Here is a 22,648-nt window from a genome sequence, read left to right on the forward strand (position 1 = left end):
GTGTTTATCACCTTTAAAAGGATATTTCCTGTTTAGTTCTTGTCCAAAGATGATCACTTGCTCACAGGCCTTTTTGAAACATTCTAAGTAATTTTCTCTGTGATGGAAAGTATAGGGGTTCCAGCAGAAGGAGATGCATTGGTATTGGAGTTATGCCCAAATTCCAGTCTCAGTCCCACAGTTTATTACCTAGATGACCTTAGAGAAATCATTTCCTGTCTTCCATAGCCAGTTTCCTTATCTGTAAATATGGGCTTATGTTTTCTACTTTAGACAGGAAGATTAGATGAACTGATGTACATTACATGAAGTAACACATGATAAGTGTTTGAGAGATAAGACCCTGCCCTTCCCTGTTTGCTGGTCCTTGCTTTCTTTTTTGAGTTTCAGGGTATTGACTGGGGACAATGCTGAAAGAAGAGGACAGAAATTAATAATAAAATGCTTTACTGAACTCTTCAGGTTGTTCAATAGACAGTAACTTTCCCCTTCCATAACTCAGTTTGAAGTGTTTTGGATGCCTCTGAGTCATTCTGAATTCATCTATCAGTTAGAGGTGCTTGTTTGTCAGTCACAGCTAAGGGAGGGGCTTGAACTGTCCCAGAGGCAAATAGTCATTAACGGAAGCAGGTTTTTTTTGTGTGTTTTTGAATGTATAAGTAGAGTCCATTTTTCTCCTTTGTCATTGCTCTGAGGCTAAGTCTAGAAACTCATAAATGTCTCTGTGGACAGCCCATTACTGAGCTCCAGTGCTCCTAGCTGTATCGTTAGTTTGTTTAGGCTATTTCAGAATGAATTCTCATAGTTTAAATACATCTTTTCTAAAAACCAGTTAAGATGTTTTGTAGTTTAAAAAGAAGAAAAATAAAGATTTGAGTCTTTTTATGCTAGGGCTGGAGTAATGTTGATCACATTTGGCCTTGTTATATTTAAGTTGTATTGTGCCAGAAAATTTTGTACTTATAATTTTATGAGCATTATCATATGATCTCAGTAATTATTGTTTTTCCTTCTAGGTACTTTTGGGCGTATTTTCCATGGGATTTTAGTAGATGAAAAAGATCCAAATAAAGAAAAACAAGCATTTGTGAAAACAGTTAAAGGTAGGATTTGTTCCCATCCTGTCTCCATAATACTTTTCTGTCTAAGGTGGCTTATGCCAGTGAAATTGTTTCAGATATTCAAAGTGTGACATACCTTTCAATCAGTCCATGTTAATTTAGTTCATACAGACTAACTTTTAGGAGATTTGTGTTGTTCTCATTAAGGTATAGAAAATAGAAGCTAATAGTTAAGACATTATGCATTTGTTAGATGGTACTCAGAAGTGAAAGTCATTCAGTCATGTCCGACTCTTTGAGACCCCATGGACTATATTGTCCATGGAATTCTCCAGGCCAGAATACTGGAGTGGGTAGCCTTTCCCTTCTCCAGGGGATCTTCCCAACCCAGGGATCTAACCCAGGTCTCCCGCATTGCAGGTGGATTCTTTACCAGCTGAATCACAAGGGGAGCCCCAGATAGTACTCAGGCTTCCAGTTAAACTGCATCCAATTAACTTCTTTTTTCCTATATCTAATATTATGTTTTTCCTAGGTTCCAATTATTTGGTTTTTCCTTCTTAAAAAACATCTCAGCACCCCCTATCCTTAGTACTGAGGAATTGTAAAGAAAAAGATGAACCACTGTACCTTATGTGAATAGCTGTTATTTGCCTTCCTCTCACTCCTAGTACCCCCTTTTTTTGCTATTACATATAATTTGCAGAAAGTATCCATTTGTGTGTGTTCTGTCTTGGTAGAGTTTTACAGATACAGCCATAGTTAGAATTGCTGCCCCATGAGGTATTTACATTGAAAATTTTGATAGTTGCCAGATTGTTTTCTAAAAGGTAGTGCTTAGTTTATATTTTCATGAACAGAATATCTATTTTCACATGTTCACCTTTTGGAGAAATATATTGCTTAGATTTTCACTTACTGATTTATATAAAATTTTCAGTTAGAGATTCCCTATAAAAATATACTAGAATATTTTTAATATGGTTTATTGCCTAATACTGGTAAATTAGCAAACCTTTTTATGATATTAAAATTTTAATGATTTATGATTGGTATTTGTAAAAGCTTAAAAGTCCCTTGGACTGCAAGGAGATCCAACCAGTCTATCCTAAAGGAGATCAGTCCTGGGTGTTCATTCGAAGGACTTATGTTGAAGCTGAAACTCCAATACTTTGGCCACCTGATGCAAAGAGCTGACTCATTTGAAAAGATCCTGATGCTGGGAAAGATTGAGGGCAGGAGAAGAAGGGGACAACAGAGGATGAGATGGTTGGATGGCATCACCGACTTGCTGGACATGAGTTTGGGTAAACTCTGGGAGTTGGTGATGGACAGGGAGGCCTGGCGTGCTGCAGTCCATGTTGGTCTCAAAGAGTCCGACACGACTGAGCAACTGAACTGAACTAAAATAATTCTTAGTTGAGTCTATTTGTTAATTCTAAGAGAAGGAAAAAATGTGGTAATTTAAAGAGTGCTTAATGCCTGACAGTGTCTGATCTAAGGTGAGATAACTAGAATATTTTAGAAAAACAAATTTAGCATTTCAAATGCATAAATTAAGGGCAAAACTAAATTCAGTTTCATGAGTAGGAGCTGACAGTTTTATGAAGTTGACAACGTTAACTTATAAGAACTTATGTTTAATGTTAATTTATAAGAATTTATGTTTTAAATCTACTTAAAGGAATTCTTGGAAAGTATGAAGGGCTTATGTTTATCATTTCTAAAAAGTTGGATTGTACTAATCTAACCAAAAAAATCTTAGGAATTTGCTTTCTTTTAATTTAGCAAAATTGTTTAAGATGCTACAAGCACAAACTTAGACTTTTCTTTTCTAAACAAATGATTTAACTTACTGCGTTCAATATTTATTCATTCACTTCTCCTAACCGTAAAACACTTTTAAAAATGGATATTTAAATTTGGTCCCACTAGGTTTTCTGACTAGTGTTGAAGGGTACTTTACATATTACTCTTTGTAAATGTAAAATTTGAGCCCTAATTTTAATAACATCTGTCTTTTGTTACACTTTCTCCACTTTTTAAAGGAAACATTTCCCCTTAATTCTAATATTTCTTCTGAGGTTTGTAAATATTCTATGGATAATTTAGACCTGAGCTAATATTAATTTGTTCTGAATAAATGTAGAATTAACTAAAGAGGTTTCAATACAGAATTGGGTTGATTTAGGATTGGAATAGGGGAAAGAAGGAAATAATAGTGATAAGAAAACACAATGCAGATACTGGGACTGTTTCACAAGATAAGATTTCTCTGTCTGTATACATTTGCATTGTAGTCACTTGCTTGTTTCTGTATCTTACCACTGTAATTATAATGTTCTCTCTGAGTTATACGGAAACCAGAGAAAGCACAGTGAGTCCTTAGCCAAGATACAGTCATGGTTTGTGTGGGAAACACGGAGGAAGTGTACTGACCACAGTATTTGCTTTAAAATTGTTTTATAGCTCCACATGATTGTCTCTGAGATTTATTCTTTTGGAATGTTATATTTATTTTTTAATTGAAGCCACATAGAGCTGACAAAGTTCTCTCACAAATCTGTGTGCTTTGTTACATGCTGTACAATTAGAAGTTCAGCTAAAAATACAAAAATTAGTTTTTAAAAGATCAGTGACCTTTCCTTTAGGCATAAGCACAAAATTGGAGTTTGGCTTCTTAAAAAGTTCATAATTTTTCACAGAAACTTAATGGATATGCTAATATAAATTTCCAGAGATTGAAATTAGGAATCTGAATTTCACACATTGAATATTGTGAAGTTGAATTCCATAAAATAAATGAATTAATTTGAGGTTAATTAAGTTATTATTTTCTTTTGTAACTTCTTAGAAATAAGTAGGCTTTCTAAAAATCATTTTGTTCTTTCTAGAAACTTTTAGAATGTAAATTATTGTGTAGTCTTCTTTTCAAATACATTCATTTTGAGTTAGACCTTTCAGTATTTAAAGTTAAAAGGCTAGGGCCAAACTAGGTAAAGAATCCAGGAAAGTAGTTTTTCTTACTAAATGTATAAAATTATTTTCCCTCAAAGTTTTCTTAGCTCATTATCCAGCTCAAGTGTCCCTTGCTTAATAGAACATGCTTATCAAAGTTAAGAACTTGAAAAATTATGCAAAACATGACACTGTGAAATTTACTTCTTATTTTACTTGGATCTCTGTACTAGCTGGCAGGAAGATAAACTCTTACTAATTAGGTGCAGACCTCCAACTATTACTAGTTTTAAATTCTAAAAAATCCTTCCAGCCCCCAAATACTAATAGTTCTGACCATAATTTCATTAAAAATTATTTATATTACAAAAAGAGTAAAAAAGACATATTCTGCCATTTACTGAATGATCCTAAATTTTAAACAGTTTCTAAACAACTAAAATTTATTTCAACAGACATTGGGGTAAAGTGATTTTTCCAAAGTAGCAAGTGTTTCAAGTCCTTGGGTTTGTGTCTACCCATTTTGTATACCTACAAAAGTTTTAAGTGAAGCCATCTGGAGTGATTCCATGGGTTAGTCTTGGAAGTAAGTGAAATTAATAATTTCTCAGCTTTGCCAGCTCTACTTTTAAGGAATGTGTATGTAATCACGGTGCTTGTGTTTAGTGGTCTGGATTTTATTGATGGTTCAACATTTTCCTAGGTAGGACTGGGAGCTGGATGTTGGCTTTTCCAGTCTTTGTATCTTCTTCTCCCTCCTACTGGATTGATCATAAGATGTGTAAATTATTATTATTTTTTTTTACTGTTGACATACCTTATTGGTTTCTTTGAAATTATTTTTAAAGATATACTCTTGACTTAGTTTTTAGTATCTAAAAACCATTTTAAAAAATTAAAATTCATTTTCAGTTACATAATGAAAATATACTATTCACTTAATGGAAATGTTCTTTTCAAACAGGAAAGAACATCCTCTATTCTATTAAGATAGAGGAATCCTTATAGATTTGTACAAATATTTGATGGCTTTGGATTCTTTTGAAGGTGTAAAGATATTAATAAATTGCATTATTGTGTTTTATTTCTAAAACATTGAACTAAAAGCCAATTTTAGTTCTGTTTGTTACCTGGAGAGAAAACCATGAGTTCAGAAGCTAAAAATAAAATGGAATAATCCTACTAATTTTGACTAGTATATGAAAATCTTTTTCTACTAATGTAGTGGTAGTTCTTTTTGTTTGTCTAGCTACATAGAGGTAAGAAGGAAACAATAAAATGCACCACAGTCTCCTGTGGTCATTTTTTTCCAGTTTGTTTGTAAAGTTAGGAAATTTAAACGGCACAGAAAAGTACAAAATGTAGCTCTCCTACTTCTAAAAGTAGCCACCCTAAAGAATTTCTTATGACTCTTTACCAGTAAGAAGAAAAACATCCAAATATATCTAATTTTCAAAAACCATTTTTTACAATAATTTTTATTGGAGTATAGTTGATTCACAGTGTTGTGTTAGTTTCTGCTGTGTAGCAGAGTTAATTAGTTATATATACACATATGTCCACCGTTTTAGATTCTTTTCCCATATATGTAGGTCATTACACAGTACTGATTTGAGTTCCCTGTGCTATACAGTAAGTTTTCATTAGTTATTTTAGATATAATAGTGTGTGTAAGTCAATGGTTTATCCCTCTTTCCCTTCTCTCCTTAGTAACCATAAGTTTGTTTTCTACATCTGTGACTCTATTTCTGTTTTGTAAAGAGGTTTATTTGTATGATTTTTTTTAGATTCCACCTTATCATGTGATATTTGCCTTTCTCTGTTTGACTTAATTCACTCTGTATGACTGTCTCTAGGTCCGTCTTTATTGCTGCAAATGGTGTTATTTCATACTTTTTTATGGCTGAGTAATATTCCATGTATATATGTACCACATCTTTATCCATTCCTCTGTTGATGGACATCCAAATAAATTTGATTTTGTAATATAGCTGATCACATAAATACAGTTTTTTACCTTGCTTTTAAAATTTAATGTATCTTGTAAATATTCCTGTGTCAGTGCATATAAGTCTGATTTTTAAAATTAAGATATCTGCCTAATGTTCTTGCATGCTAACATTTAACGAGGTCTCTGTTGATGGGCACTTTGGTTTTTGGTTGTTTTGAGTTTTTTGCTGTTACAACTGAACAGTATTCTTGTTAAGTTATGTATAGATGAGTTTTTGTGAGTAGACTTTTAGCAGTGGGATTGATGATAGTACATAGTATATGTATTTAAAAATTTTGTTAGATGTTGCTTCCTCTACCTAACCAAGATGCTGTTCATCTTGAGCCTGTTTCCTTACACTCTTGCCCAAACTGGCAGGTAGCTGATTTTTTGTCTCTTCCAATCTTAAGAGGAAAATGGCATCTCCTAGTTTAATTTGCTGATGACTCAGACAGTAAAGAATCCCCCTGCAATACAGGAGACCCGGGTTCAATCCCTAGGTTGGGCAGATCCCCTGGAGAAGGGAATGGCTACCCACTCCCTTGAGAATTCTTGCCTTGAGAATTTCCATGGACAGAGGAGCCTGGCGGGCTACAGTCTGTGGGATCGCAAAGAGTCACACAACTGAGCGACTTTCACAGTTTAATTTGCATTTCTTTATTTAGGAATGAGGCAGAAAATCCTTTTTTAATTTTGCTGATTCTTTATGTTTCTTTTTTAAGTAAACTGTTTATATCCTTTGCCTATTTTTCAATGTTTTTTTTCCTGTTGTATGAACTCTTAAGGGGAGGAAATTGACACAGAGTCGGACACGACTGAAGCGACTTAGCAGCAGCAGCAGCAGCATGCCTTATGTGTTACAGATATTTATCCAGCCTATTACTTTCTCTACTTTGTTTCTGAAACCTTATTTCATTTCAACTTTATGTAGTCAAGCTTATCCTTACTGGCGTTTGTAAATGTTAACCTTGTCAGTGAGATTCTATGTACTACAATAGAATTTTAGGCTAGACCTGTTTAGATTTACCTGAAACTTTTAATGAAAATTTACCATATAGTCTGTTATTCAGTCACTAAGTCACGTCTGACTTTTTGTGACCCCATGGACTATAGCGCGCCAGGCTCCTCTGTGTACCACTCTCTCCTGGAGTTGGCTCAAATTCATCTTGATCAAAATTCCAGCAGGTTTTTCTCATAGAAATAGAAAAACTGATGCTAAAATCAATGTGGAAATGTTAAAGATGAAAAACAGCTAGAATAATCTTGAAAGAAAACAAATTTGGACAATTTATACTATACTTGATTTTCAGATGTAGAAAGCTACTAATCAAGAAAAGTGTTATATAGACAAGATCGATGGAACAGATTCAGTTCAGTTCAGTTGCTCTGTTGTGTCTGACACTCTGCAACACCATGAAATGCAGCACGACAGGCTTCCCTGTCCTTCATTATCTCCCAGAGTTTGCTCAAATTCATGTCCATTGGGTCAGTGATGCCATCCAACCATCTCATCTTCTGCAGCCCCCTTCTTCTTTTGCCTTTAATCTTTCCCAGCATCAGGGTCTTTTCCAGTCAGTCAGCTCTTCATATCAAGTGGCCAAAGTATTGGAGCTTCAGCTTCAGCAACAGTCCTTCCAGTGATTATTCAGAGTTAATTTCCTTTAGGATTGACTGGTTTGATCTCCTTGCAGTCCAAGGGACTCTCAAGAGTCCTCTTTAGCACCACAATTCAAAAGCATCAGTCCTTTGGCTCTCAGCCTTCTTTGAGATAGTTCCTTACTAATATCAGAAAATATTGGTGTCACAAGGGTAATACTATCATACCATATATGACAATATTTTTTTCTTTATATACAGATCAAGCTTCTGAAATTCAGGTGACAATGATGCTCACTGAAAGTTGTAAGCTCCGAGGTCTTCATCACAGGTGAGAGGAGAAACCACTCAGCATTTAAGTATTAAATTACACTTAATATATTGTAACATAGTATGCTACTTTTTAAAAAATGTTGTAATGTTTTCTTAATTGAAAGCCTTTTTGGAATAGCTTAATTTTTTTCCTAAATATAAAAATGAAATGCATGCTCATTGCACAAAATTTAAAAACATAATAAAATGTAAAGAAGAGTATATAAGCCCACATCTAGATAATTATAGCTGAGCTTTCAGGAAAAGGCTTATATTTATGTGTATATCTCCCTTTAAAAAGTAGGATAATGATATACATATGCTAAAAAAAATTTGTTAGGAAATTTTGTGCATATAGAGCAGGGGTCCCCAGGCCTGTTAGGAACTGGGCTGCACAGCAGGAAGTGAATGGTGGGTAATCTAGCAAAGCTTCATCTCCCGCTCCCCATTGCTCGGTTTACCACCTGAATCCCCCCGCCCCTGCCGCGTCTGTGGATAAATTGTCTTTCACAAATCCAGTCCCTGGTACCAAACAGGTTGGGGACCTCCAATGTAGAGTACCAAAGACCAGAATATAAACACCAGTAAGCCCGCAGCTTACATTCATTGATAGTTTACATTTTACCGTTTGTGCTGTGCGTGTGTATGTATCCTTCATTTATTTAGATAGATATAGATAGATAGGTATTTGTGATTGTGGAAATATTTTAAACTAAATTGGATATCTCAGCACTTTTAATGCATTTCCAGCATGCATTTTTCCAAAACGTTGAGAATATTTTCCTACAAAATCACAATACTATTATCTTTAATAAGGTTAGCATCCTTCTTGTTATAGCAAAACAATGTATCTAACTTTTCATGTAAGTAACTATAGATTCATATCCATATTTAAAAAGACTACTTATAGTTCATTAAATGGTGCATCAAATTTTATTTAACCAGACTCTTATCATTAGTTTTCAGTATGATTTTTTTTAAAGATACATATAGTTCTATTATATGAAGAAATTTTTTTAAAAGCTTGATAGCAGTCCTTTTCCAGAGCTATAACAAGATATTCTAACTTCTGAGCCAAAAAGGGCATAATTATACTATCACATTATGTAGCGGTATCAGTGTTTGGGCAAGGTGTTTGTTGTTTTAAAGCACTGTACAGAGTCAGTTTAATTTGTGTGCCTACTGGAAGTTTGGTCACATATGTTTGAAAAATGGGAGGGTGACCATCCTTATTGGAAGATATTTATAGACTTCTAGGAAAAAATAAAGTAATATGTGCAAAAGGCATTATACAGTGTAATTTCTGTGTACTTTGAGCAGTTACTTGAGTTCTGCAAAAAAAATGACTGTGCAGTTTTATTTTTGAATTTTATTTATACTTCAGTTCATATTCAAAAGAATTTGAGGACCTAAAAAGGCAGCTATAGTAAGATCAAAAAAATGGTAATGAAAACGAAACTGAGTTTTTTGGCATTGTGATGCTGGAAAAGCCAACAATAAGGAGACAAAGCAACTCTTAGCTTCTGGGCAAGCAAGGCTGAAGGAAGTATTAAAATTTGTTAAATCTCAGTATTAGAAGAGAAGGAAATGTATATGTTTCCTGGTGGAGAAAAGATTTTCTGGCTTCATACTCTGAGACAAATGTCTCATTAGGTTTATCATATATTTGGGACATTGATTAAGTTAATGAACATTGAAAATAAAGCAGCCAGAGACTTTTGAAAAAAATTGACCACACAGTAATGAAGGGCTAAAAATGTCCTTTTGAAGGATTAAAGTTGTGTACTTTTAAGAATATTACCTTCCATTGGCCCGATTCACTGATTTAGTCTAAGAATAGAACTCATTTGAAGAGGAATGGATAGATAACTCATTCCTTAGATTATATTTTCTGAAAAAAGCTACATTTTATTTCCTCTGAGTAACAAGATAAGAACTGGGTAATGATGAACTGGGAAATGTTCTTGTTGACAGTGTTGGGAGTACTTGATTTATCATGCTGACCCTCGGAGGAAGAAGCAAAATGTTAAATACTAGTGTATAATATTAACCTAATACTTAGGTGCTTAGCTAGTATTCTAACCCTGATGAAAGATCTACACCACATCAGCACAAAAGTGGGTGGCAGGGATAAAAATAGACAAAGCTAGAATTTTCTCATGAAGCAGTTTTATATCCATGGTAGCCCAAAGGTGCTTTGGCTGAAAAATGTTCAGAGCAAGCATTTGTAGCATTTTCTAAGGCAGCTTTAAGCTACAGGATTTTCCAGCATCCGACTAGGATGAATTAGTAGCCACAAGATACCCTCTGGAGAAGGAAGTGGCACCCCATTCCAGTATTCTTGCCTGGAGAATCCTGTGGATGGAGGAGCCTGGTGGGCTGCTGTTCATGGGGTCACACAGAGTCGGACACGATTGAAGCGACTTAGCAAGATACCCTTAGATGGTGGAATGGGATGACTTACTGAATTAGTGTTATTTGTTACTGCACATTCAGTGATTAGGAGCAGTCTTCTAAAGATAGGTTATGGTTTGATCCTGATTAATTTTTCTTTCCAGTCATAAAGTGATACCAGGACTCCTAGGTTTTAAATTAGCAAAACACATTGTTAATATGTAGAATGTATATGGTTCTTTCTACTCATTGTAGGAATTTATTTCATTTATAAGGGGACTAGGGTCTACATTTCTTTTTGACCCCTAAATTAGAGATACCAAGGGAACATTTCATGCAAAGATGGGCACAATAAAGGACAGAAATGTCATGGACCTAACAGAAGCAGAAGATATTAAGAGGTGGCAAGAATACATAGAAGAACTATACAAAAAAGATCTTCATGACTCAGATAACCACAAAGGTGTGATCATTCACCTGGAGCCAGACATCTTGGAATGCGAAGTCCAATGCTGAGAATGCTGAGAAAACTCAGCAGTGGCCACAGGACTGGGAAAGGTCAGTTTTCATTCCAATCACAAAGAATGGCAATGCCAAAGAATGTTCAAACTACTGCACAATTGCACTCATCTCACACGCTAGCAAAGTGATGCTCAAAATTCTCCAAGCCAGTCATCAACAGTACATGAACCATGAACTTCAAGATGTTCAGGCTGGATTTAGAAAAGGCAGAGGAACCAGAGATCAAATTGCCAAGATCCATTGGATCATCGAAAAAGCAAGAGAGTTCCAGAAAAACATCTACTTTTGCTTCATTGATTACACCAAAGCCTTTGACTATGTAGATCACAACAAGCTTGGGAAAATTCTTCAAGAGATGGGAATACCAGACCACCTGACCTACCTCCTGAGAAATCTGTATGCAGGTCAAGAAGCAACAGTTAGAACCAGACATGGAACAACAGACTGGTTCCAAATAGGAAAAGGAGTACTTCAAGGCTGTATATTGTCACCCTGCTTATTTAACTTATACGCAGAGTGCATCATGCGAAATCCTGGGCTGGATGAAGCACAAGCTGGAATCAAGATTGCCGAAAGAAATATCAATAACCTCAGATATGCAGATGACACCAGCCTTATGGCAGAAAGTGAAGAAGAACTAAAGAGCCTCTTGATGAAAGTGAAAGAGGAGAGTGGAAAAGCTGGCTTGAAACTCAACATTCAGAAAACTAAGATCATGGCATCTGGTTCCATCACTTCATGGCCAATAGATGGAGAAATAATGGAAACAGTGGCAGACTTTATTTTCTTGGGCTCCAGAATCACTGCAGATGGTGACTGCAGCCATGAAATTAAAAGACTTGCTCCTTGGGAGAAGCTATCACCAACCTAGACAGCATATTAAAAAGCAGAGACATTACCTTGCTGACAAAGGTCTGTTTAGCAAAGCTATGGTTTTTCTAGCAGTCATGTATGGATGTGAGAGTTGGACTATAAAGAAAGCTGAGCACCGAAGAATTATTGCTTTTAAACTATGGTGTTGTAGAAGACTCTTGAGAGTCCCTTGGACTGCAAGGAGATCAAACCAGTCCATCCTGAAGGAGATCAGTCCTATCCATCCTGAAGAAGATCAGTCCTGGTTGTTCATTGGAAGGACTGATTCTGAGGCTGAAGCTCCAATACTTTGGCTACCTGATGTGAAGAACTGACTCATTGGAATGATGAACTGATGCTGGGAAAGATTGAAGGCAGGAGGAGAAGGGGATGACAGAGGATGAGATGGTTGGATGGCATCACCGACTTGATGGACATGAGTTTGAGCACTCCAGGAGTTGGTGATGGACAGGGAATCTTGGTGTGCTGCAGTCCATAGCATTGCAAAGAGTCAGACACAACTGAGCGACTGAACTGAACTGTCTAGACTGCTCGTGGCTATGTGTATGCATTTGTTTATTCATTGTTTTGTTCTCCTTTATTAAGTGCCCATTTTGCATGGAACACTGCCAGGCATGAGGGTTAAAAATGAGATAATGATCTTCAGTAATCAGATTATAGAATTTATCAAGCAAATTCAATATACTCAGCAACAGATGACGCCTGGTTTCTGATTTTACCTTTTTTAAAAAACTAGGTGTGTAATTCATCATATTTACTTCATTATTTACCTTCTATGATTAAGAGTTGTAAAGGACTGAAATATTTTAAAGCATTTTGAAATTCTGTTCACTCCTTTTTCCAGTGGAATTTTTGAGAATAATTTTTATTGTAAGTTAAAATAGCTGTATAAATAAAAGATAGCTATCGGTTTACTTAAATTCCATTAGGACTGCTTCATAAAAAGTACTTGAGCTATTTTTCTTGTGGTTTGACTCTCCATTGGCCCAAGAGTGCCTGATGGTAGGCACTTTGCTGAATGCCTCTCGGCTCTCACTCTGCAGGCCCACTCGGCAAGATGGAGAATTGTACTAGTTCTTGTCTCGACTTCCCCTGGAACCTACCTTTCCGTTATACACCTGCTTCTGCTCCCATCCACTCTTTTTTTTTTTTCTTCCATCCACTCTTTTTATAGATCCCAGACCTTCCTCTTTATCATCCTTCTCTTTATAAACTGGGCAAAATGAAGAGCAGCCATCTGTTCTTTGAAAGAATTTTGTGCAGCCTGTTATTTCTCCTGGAGGGCTTTTAAATAAAGAATAAATGCTTTGATCTCATCCAGCAAACTTACTGTGCTTGAGTCAGATTCCTTTAACTCTGCTTAGTGAATTTCAGTCATGAGGAAAGGAGCAGAAAAATAATTTTGAAAGTTAAAGAGATTGAACACCTCTTCACATACCTCTGAAGTCATAGTAGGTTCACTTAAACCTGAGTGCACACCTGTTCATCATTTTTTCCACTTTTATTGAGAAATAATTGACATATCACTGTATAAGTTTCAAACATACAGCATGATGGTTTGATTTATATATATTGTGAAATGATTACTGCAGTACATTCAGCTAGCATTATCTTCTTATATAGATACAATAAAAGGGAAAGAAAGAATAAAGGAAAAAAGTTTCCTCCTTGTGATGAGAGCTCTTGGGTTTACTCTCTTAACCACTTTCCTGTACATTCTACAGCAGTGTTAGCTGTAGTCATCAGGTTGGCTCAGAGGGTAAAGTGTCTGCCTGCAATGCAGGAGACCTGAGTTCGATCCCTGGGTTGGGAAGATCCCCTGGAGAAGGAAATGGCAACCCACTCCAGTATTCTTGCCTGGAGAATCCCATGGACAGAGGAGCCTGGTGGGATACAGTCCACGGGGTCGCAAAGAGTCGGACATGACTGAGTGACTTCACTTCAGTACTTATAATGAGAAGTCCATGCCTTTGGATCACCTCCCTCCAATCCTCCTGCTGCAGTCATTTTAGGATGTATGGGACTTGGTGTGAAAAGAATCTCTGTCTTGCTCCCCTGGTAGGGAATATCCAGTGATCCAGGGGAAAACAGGGTTTTAGAATCAGATGAAGACTTGACTTTTTCCTTCATGTGCTTGCAGTTGTTCTTGGCAGATAACCTTATCACTTACCCCTGCATGGATTACCTCCTCTGTGAAGTGGAACTAATCATCGCTGCCACTCCCAGGCTGTAATACAAGCAAGAAGCCTTACAGAGAGGTTACCACATACAAGTTTACTGATCTAGTCTGCATTTTCCTGGCTCCTCAGGATCAGTGCTTTCCGTCTTAGTAGCTCCTGCACAGCAGAAGGGGGGCCCATAGCTTTCACTTGTGCACTGTTAGGCCAAAATTGTGTGACTGCGGTTTTAATAAATATATACTCAATTGAAACAACTTAGGAAATACAGAAAAGCAAGGTAGGAGTAATCTAAAGTCCCACAACTCAGACAACAACTCTTGGCACATTTCTGTGCAGAGTTTTGTTATTTTTCTACTATATTTGTAATTATCCTGCAAATGTGTGAATTTTGTATCTTGCTTTCCTATAATGTAAGCTTTTACTCATATTCTTATAGCATCTCTTTGTGACTATTTGTTTTGTATACTAGCCTATTATTTGGCTGTACTTTCTTACTTTTGGACAGTCATGTTGTTTGCAACTTTTAAGTAATAATCCTGCATTAACTATCCTTGTTCATATAGCTTTATGTTAAATAATGTTTCCTTATTTATATGCTTAGAGACAATTTTCTAAGTTAAGGAGGAGAAGTGTTTTTAAGGTTGTCATTTGGTGTTATTTTTTAGATATTTATTAAATGCTTATTTCTGTGGCACAGAATACAAAGCATTGGGTATTTTAAAAAGTTCACTTTAGTTTTTGCCATCTAGGAATTTTCAGCTTAGTGGGGGAAATGAAGTATTAATAATTATGTAAAAAGTTATGTAACTTTGGGAAAAATTATTTCCAGTACCAATGGAAGAGATGTCACTGGGCATAGGATGTATGTAGTTATGTCTGCCCTGGAGATTTTAAAAGGAACAAGTTTTTTTTTTTTTTTTTTTTAAATTACATGCTTGGCTTTTTGCATATCACAGCAACTTTGTATGGTTGGGGGTGTCCCTATGTTAGGGATGTGGAAACTAAGGCCAAGAAAGATGGTCACACAGACAGTAAATGGTAAATTTAGGATTTAGAAATCTCATGTGAACTGCTAAGAACTCTTTGGCTTTGTGAGATGGTTTTAGGCTCTTGATTATCGTATTCTTTTCTGTAGACTGCATTGGTTCCCTTTTTTTTTTAAGTGTTGCTAATGAACCAAGTAAGCTATTATCATATGCTCATGATCAAGTCATTTTTTGGGTCTCTCTCTGATTACCCTTTAGAGTAACGATTTAGTCTGGCTAGAGTAGTATCTTAGAAGAATCTAGTCCACAGGAAATAGCTTTTGAGTTTTTTCCCTATCAAGAAAGTGGATACATGGGAAGCATTAAAGTCTATTCCAAAAGAGCTTTATAATTTTACAATTTAAATGGTTATATATCTTTAAATAAGTTTGAGCTTTTCTTGTTTTCTTTTAGGTTATCTTTATTTTACTACTTTTAATTAAAAATAGCCCCCTGAAGTTTCAGATTTCACTTGTGTTCTCCTGATTTCTTATTATTTTATAGAAATCTTCTTCCTATTACCAATGTGTGTATAGAAGAAGGAGAAAAGCCCATGGTGATATTGCCTTACATGAATTGGGGGAATCTTAAATTGTTTTTACGGCAGTGCAAATTAGTAGAGGCCAATAATCCGCAGGTGAGAAAAATTTGCCCAAATACCAATTATTTGCCAGTAGCTTCTAAATAATATCTTTGAAAGTAGATGTTAACATACAAACTGTTTAGAAGACTGCAAAAAGAAACTCACACTGAACCAGAAGGTGTTGCTAACTTGTTGATTTAGAGGAGGATGGTTTGTGATTCTTGTCTTGAGGCTGGTGCTGAAGGTTTCCCATTGTGTGTTATTCATAACCACCTCAGACCCTCTGTATCACCATCTCAGTCATTTTCCTGATAATTCTTTGAAGGTACTTGCACTAGATCTTCCTTCTAGAAATGAAAATAGACCTTACAGAGGTCGTACTCCCCCCCAAAACTGGTGATAGCCAGAGGTATACATTGTGGGGAATAAGGTGATAACCAGGATTTCCAACAAGTTGTTGGAGGCTGTGTCCCTCAGCATCATCTGGGGAAAAATTTCATTCCTTAACCTACAATTCGGGCACACTGGCTTCAGAGAGCACATCAGAGTTAGCTATAAACTTGCATTAGTTTGAAAATGGTCCCTAGGGGATAACCTCCTATAAAATAACAAGTTATTGAATTATAAACATTAGAAATAGTACCTGGAGAATTCAGCATTCATTGATCAGATGTTTATTGAGCCACTACTGTATATCCTGGATATTGGGGTGATATGCCTAACAAATGAGAGGTAGTAAACTAAATGGTCAACAATAAGGACTAGAGTAGATATAAGAAGCTATGGGAACATATTCTTAGTCAAGAAGTAGCTTTTTAAAACTCAGTGTGCAGGTATAAAGAAAGTATTTGGGGATGGAGTAAGATGTGGGATAAAATAAACAACTACCATTAATGTTTTTGTGCTAACCACAAGCATTGTCATTTTCTGTTACCTCAGGCAATTTCTCAACAAGACCTGGTCCACATGGCTATTCAGATTGCCTGTGGAATGAGCTATCTGGCCAGAAGGGAAGTCATCCACAAAGACCTGGCTGCTAGGAACTGCGTGTAGGTGCCATGACTTGTCACTGTGGTTTGATGTTCAGCGCTCCCTGGATTTGGGGTTCTCTCGAGGAGTCACAGTGGGAATTGTGTTGTATTTAAGAGTGACTGTGCTCCTTAGTTTTTTTCAATATGCTGATTGTATTTGATGTTCATGTCTTTCCTTTTCAGCATTGATGACACACTTCAGGTTAAGATCACAGACAATGCCCTCTCTAGAGACTTGTTCCCCATGGACTATCATTGTTTGGGAGACAATGAAAACAGGCCGGTTCGGTGGATGGCTCTTGAAAGTCTGGTTAATAATGAGTTCTCCAGCGCTAGTGATGTGGTAAGTGCTGAGATGCCCATATAGCAGCAAAATATAGAAGAGGCTCCAAACACTTTTAGAGTGTCTTCCACTTTTTTTAATCTAGTATCTGTTCCCCCAAATTTTTTATTCAGAAAGCAAGTGTAGTTAGCTCCCTGTCAGCTGATTTGTGGAGACAAGCTGCGACCCAAACCATGGACCATCACTGTGTGTAATCTCATTCCATCCTCACAATAACCTGTGAGCGAGAGGTAGACACCATCCCAGTTTTAAAGATAATGATATTGAAGATAGGCTATTTAAGTCTCCGAGGACCAAGTGGCTGTCAGATAGTAAAGATTTATTGTTTTCTTTTTTTTTTCAAATGACCTCTTCCAGGTTTTATGGCCTGTATAATTTATAATTCCCCAGATGTCACTCTCTTCCCCCTTTTCAGTGTCTAGGTGGTTCTGTTCATTCAAGGAGATCATATAGTGGGATCCTTTAAACTTAGCAATGTGTAGTTTCAGAAGCCACATTTATTGGTGTGTATTTTGCAGATATTTTAATTTTTAATTTCTGTCACGTTTTAGTTTGATTTAGAAAATTATTTTTCTGTCTATCACTTATTGTGCTTTATTATTATAGCTGAATATTTAGAGATTAGGTAAAACTTCTGCTTCCAAGTCCCCTGTATCAACCGGGATCTGTTAGTGTTGCATGTAAAATTTTGTAGGGTAATTTGCTTCAAAGTTTCAGCTGTAAAAATCGGACTCACCATATCATTGTATCCTGGGTCTCAGCGATTTATTTATAATATAGGGTTACCCTTTTACTAAGTTTGTGTCATTTAAGGACTTCTCATTTAATACACACTTTTTTCCAGTGTATTAGTGACCTGTGATTGCTGTTGTTTACACCCTTGGTGGTAAAACAGCAGAGATTTATTCTCTCACAATTGAATTCCGGAAGTCACATGTTTGAAATCAGGGTATAGGCGGGACCATGCTCCCTCCAGAGCTCCTAAGGGAGAAACTTTCCTTGCCTCTTCCAGCTTCTGGTGGCTGTTGGCATTCCTTGGCTTGTGGTTCCATCTCTCTGCTCCATGTTCATATCCTCTTATCCTCCACGTGCTTGTCTCTCAGAACTCCCTCCATCTCTCTTACAGTGATACATATGATTGCATTTAGGACTCACCTCAAAATCCAGAAGTTACTACTCTCAAGGTCCTTAATTTAATCACATCTTTTGTCATATAAGGTGATATTTATAGGTTTCAGGGATTAGAATGTGGACATATCTTTGTTGCCACTATTCAATCCACCCCTCAGTAATTGAAGTTATTTAATATTTCCTTGTTGAAAGCAGGTATTCCAGTTTAAACCCTTGAAATGAGAATGATTTATTTGGGGAGAAACCCTCTCTTATTATAATCTTTTACTTAAAATTTGTTTTTTCTTTGTCAGAAGTTAGGTTGGCTATTTGATATATTGTGCCTTTCTGCAAACCAGGTGTCTTGATAAAATGTACTCACTTGATGTGAATGAACAATTTACATATGTACTTTTTAAAGGTTTTTTTTTTTTCTCCTGTAAATGAAGGTCTTTCATTATGCATATCTACAAAATTCTTTTTAAATTTAATTTAAAGTCAGCTACTCTCTGGAAAAATAAAGTAAAACAGCTTCTCTGACACTTGTCAGATGGGCAGAGTAAATACAGATGATGGGGACTTCCCTGGTGGTCCAGTGGCTAAGACTCTTGCTCCCAGTGCAGGGGCCCAGTTCTGATCCCTGGTCAGGGAGCTAGATCCCACATGGCAAAACAAACAGTTCGCAGGCTACCACTCAAGATTCCCCATGATGCAACTAAGACCCAGTGCAGCCAAATAAAAATAAATATTAAAAAAAAATATGGATGATGATAAGAAGGATGCTTTCTGCTTCATGGAGCAGCTGCTAAGGTTAATAGTGGATAGAAACTAGCTTCATGTTGCCACAGTCTTTCCCAGCCAGAGGCGTGGGTTCTGCTGGAGAATGGGTGGAAGTGGGAGAAATAAATGTTGGTTTTTAGATACAGAGCCCTGAGGGTTCAGCTTGTATGCAGTGGGGAACTAGGTCTAGTCTGTTCTTCCAGAGCTGTGATAATAAAACTTCTCTAACATTAATGTCACAAAGTTAAAATTCCAAGTAAAGCAGTACAGATACACAAAGCAGCTTACATAATTCCATAGTTACGTAAAGAGAACCTGGACTTCTTTGCAGGGAAGGAGGGGTGGCTTTTTTGTTTTTTATGTTTATGTTTCTCAAATGATATTTTTAAAAAGGAAGGCAGAATTTAGGCCAGCACACAGCTGCTGTCTTGAATGACATAAGACCAGTTATACTCAAGTGCTTGTTTTTCAGGTTGCCAAACCTATGTTCAGAAGTTGTGAATAGTAGATGAAATACCAGTTTCTACACTAAGCAAAACTGTTTTCATGGGGGCAAAAATTGAGTTTAACTTTGGTATTAGAACATAATTCTAAAACATAATATTGGTTGAATTAGAGCTGTATGGTTTTCAAATTCACCCCTGTAGTAGGAAAGCCTACATATGAACACTTTTGAATGCAGAAAAGTAAAAGAAACTTTCCTTACATTTTCTTTTAAAATATCATTCCATAGTTGATTTAAAAGATTAATTTATTCATCTCTTTCGTATGTTAATATTCTTTTCAATGGTTGATTTTAAAATTTTATGATTTTATTACTCATTGAAATATAGCATAGTTGCCTTAGCAGACATGAGGTGGCAGTCATGGTGAACTCAAAACTAGTCTAACAGGCAGGAAACCTGAAGATATTTTTGAGATTACAATCTTCAGGAATGCCATATAACTTCAAGGAACTGGGGATTGTTTGATTATTCTCTTAGAAAAATTTTCAGAGGGGTATGCATGATGGTACTGCTTGGTTGCACAATGAAAACCCCCAAATATGCATGCTTAACTTAATGTATCTGCTTATTTCTGTGTAAGTATTCCGTTGTATATTTAAGCCATATTAGGAAATTTTTTAAGGAAATATTTTTAGTAACACTTATCACATATTTCACAGGAACTCCAGAGCAAAAATTAGATGATACAGTTCAACTACTGAGGTTTCAGTTAATAATACATTTCTAGGCTATATGATCTACATCTCTTCAGCTTGGTACACTGTGCTGCATTAGCTGGCAGAGTCCATGTAGAGCATACATTGCTTAGTTAAGCAAATATTTCAAAATCATAGTCCAGTTCAGTCGCTCAGTCGTGTTGGACTCTTTGCGACCCCATGAATCGCAGCACGCCAGGCCTCCCTATCCATCACCAACTCCCGGAGTTCACTCAGACTCACGTCCATCGAGTCATTGATGCCATCCAGCCATCTCGTCCTCTGTCGTCCCCTTCTCCTCCTGCCCCCAATCCTTCCCAGCATCACAGTCTTTTCCAATGAGTCAACTCTTCACATGAGGTGGCCAAAGTACTGGAGTTTCAGCTTCAGCATCATTCCCTCCAAAGAAATCCCAAGGCTGATCTCCTTCAGAATGGACTGGTTGGATCTCCTTGCAGTCATAGTTAGGATCAGTTATTCTTAGTGTTACTATATTTTACAAATTTTACAAGAGTTCATATATAAGAACTTGCCTTCAGTCAGGATATAGTCATACCAAATACCCTGTTACTTGATCTCTTGATGGCTTTATTTTTAAAAATCACCACAGTCTTACTGGTAAGAAGCTTAACAGGAAGATTACTTTAAAATCATCTCTACTTTTAGTGTGTCAGCATAAACTTGAAATATCTGTGTGACCCAAGTTCTTCAGAGCAGTATTTAGAACATGATAGTGAACATACCCGTCAATTTACATTTAACATGGTCACATCCTAAAAGGTTCAGATTTTTCTTCTTTAGATTCTTATAATGTCATTTCTTTTAAGATAGATATATTTTTCCCTTAAGTATCTTTTGTCTTGGATAATTGAGATTGAAAGGAGTGGAAATACCTTTCTGTTTCCTATGACTCTGATGGGACTTATTTAGTGTAAAAATCCAGCCTTTCAGTTTGGTGAGATTGAATATATTTTGAATGCTTATATTAAAGCACACGTATTAAATTGCCTTTTAACTTTGGTATTGAAAATGTATAATCATGTATTCTGATCCCACTTTTCCTTTATGGATGGAGTTGTTTTTGTTTTGTTTTTTAATTTTGAAAATTTTTATATTATATTGGCATATAGCCGTTTAATAATGTTGTGATAATTTCAGGTGGACAGCAAAAGGACTCAGCCATACGTATACATGTGTCCTTCTCCTGGAGTTGGGATTTTAAAAAACTAAATTTAACAGTCTACTTTTGGGCTGTAAAACTTCATTCAGAGTCAAATGCAAAATAAATAATGTAACCTCCATTCCCACCAGAATATCTATGCATGTAAAATACCTGTTTTAGCTATTAATGTAACATCTAACAAATGATATGCCCACTCCAGTGTTCTTGCCTGGAGAATCTCAGGGATGGGGAAGCCTGGTGGGCTGCCGTCTATGGGATCTCACAGAGTCGGATACGACTGAAGTGACTTAGCAGCAGCAGCAGCAGCAGCAACAAATGATATTACTGCTTTGGAAGTGACATTTTCTCTGCCCTTTAAAAGACCCTTAATATTTTTGCATTCCTTTATATTTAAAAGTTCTCCTTGTAAATACATTAATGTTTTCCATCTTAAAAATAATACATTGCATTTCTGGCTTGTGTTTACCAGTTTTTACTGGAAGGATTCAATATTTCACTATGTCGACATTCTTAGAATGTTAATATAAGCTTTTAACTGTTGAATGTAGGAAATATGCACAATTAGATTTGACTAGTTATAAATCTCTAATATTATTCTAAGATATGATGTCATCCTAACCATTCTTAAGAATTTCTGGATATTGTTTTTATTCTGTTTTCATCAGATGTGGTACTGCCACAGATTTTTTTTTTTTTTTGGCTTTCTTTTTCTTTATTTGAAAACAGATTTCTTGATTTATATCTTTGAATTATTTAGCTAATTATAGTAGCTAACATAATTCTGCTAAGAGGCTACCTTCTGTTAAGAGACAAATGCAATCAGGAATGCACAATTAAGAGTTTTTCATGGTAGTTTTCTTGTCTTTGTGGTATTACATAGTGTTTAAAAAGCATTTTCTTGGGAAAAAACAAATCAAGGAAATGATTTCCATGCTAGTCTTAGCAGTGTAGTTTGTGGAAATTAGGAGATCCTTTAAGGTATTTGAACAGTTTTTAGGGTGCAGGGCATATGAAAAGTGGGCTTCCCTGGTGGCTCAGATGGTAAATAATCTGCCTGCAATATGAGAGACCTGACTTCGATCCCTGGGTTGGGAAGATCCTCTGGGGAAGGTAACAGTATTCTTGCCAGGAAAATCCCATGGCCAGAGGAGCCTGGCAGACTACAGTCCATGGGTTGCAAAGAGTTGGACACGACTGAGTGAGTAACACTTTCACTTTTTACACATTAAAATGTATTCATTGACATAATTTTTTTTGTGAACGTTAGAGATTATTTCTAGAAGAAGGAGAGAAATCTGTAAGTTATCCAGATACTCTGTTTGGTGCAGAGTGCTTCTTATTACTCCTATTTGCCCAGTGCCATGGAAAGTCACTGCCACAATCCTGAACAGACGCAAGCAGGAGAAACTCATGTTCGTAACATGCCCAGGAAGAGTGGTCTTCTGAACTGCTGTGATACTGTGGTATCACAGAGAAAGCTGTAGTTTTCAGAGAAGGCTTATTATT

At 36.3% G+C, this 22,648-nt stretch overlaps 1 protein-coding gene across 2 annotated transcripts in view; it reads left to right on the forward strand.

Moving 5' to 3' along the window:
• RYK (receptor like tyrosine kinase) overlaps nucleotides 1-22,648 on the forward strand; it is a 114,055-nt gene that overhangs the window by 64,009 nt on the left and 27,398 nt on the right. For both annotated transcript variants that reach the window (XM_025291526.3, XM_025291532.3), the window contains exons 9-13: nucleotides 1,017-1,103; nucleotides 7,867-7,936; nucleotides 15,416-15,548; nucleotides 16,434-16,543; nucleotides 16,709-16,868. In XM_025291526.3, coding sequence (XP_025147311.2) covers nucleotides 1,017-1,103; nucleotides 7,867-7,936; nucleotides 15,416-15,548; nucleotides 16,434-16,543; nucleotides 16,709-16,868 — 560 coding nt within the window. The remainder of the gene's footprint in view (nucleotides 1-1,016; nucleotides 1,104-7,866; nucleotides 7,937-15,415; nucleotides 15,549-16,433; nucleotides 16,544-16,708; nucleotides 16,869-22,648) is intronic.

Source organism: Bubalus bubalis, chromosome 1 (genome assembly GCF_019923935.1).
Source record: "Bubalus bubalis isolate 160015118507 breed Murrah chromosome 1, NDDB_SH_1, whole genome shotgun sequence".
In the NCBI taxonomy this organism is placed as follows: domain Eukaryota; kingdom Metazoa; phylum Chordata; class Mammalia; order Artiodactyla; family Bovidae; genus Bubalus; species Bubalus bubalis.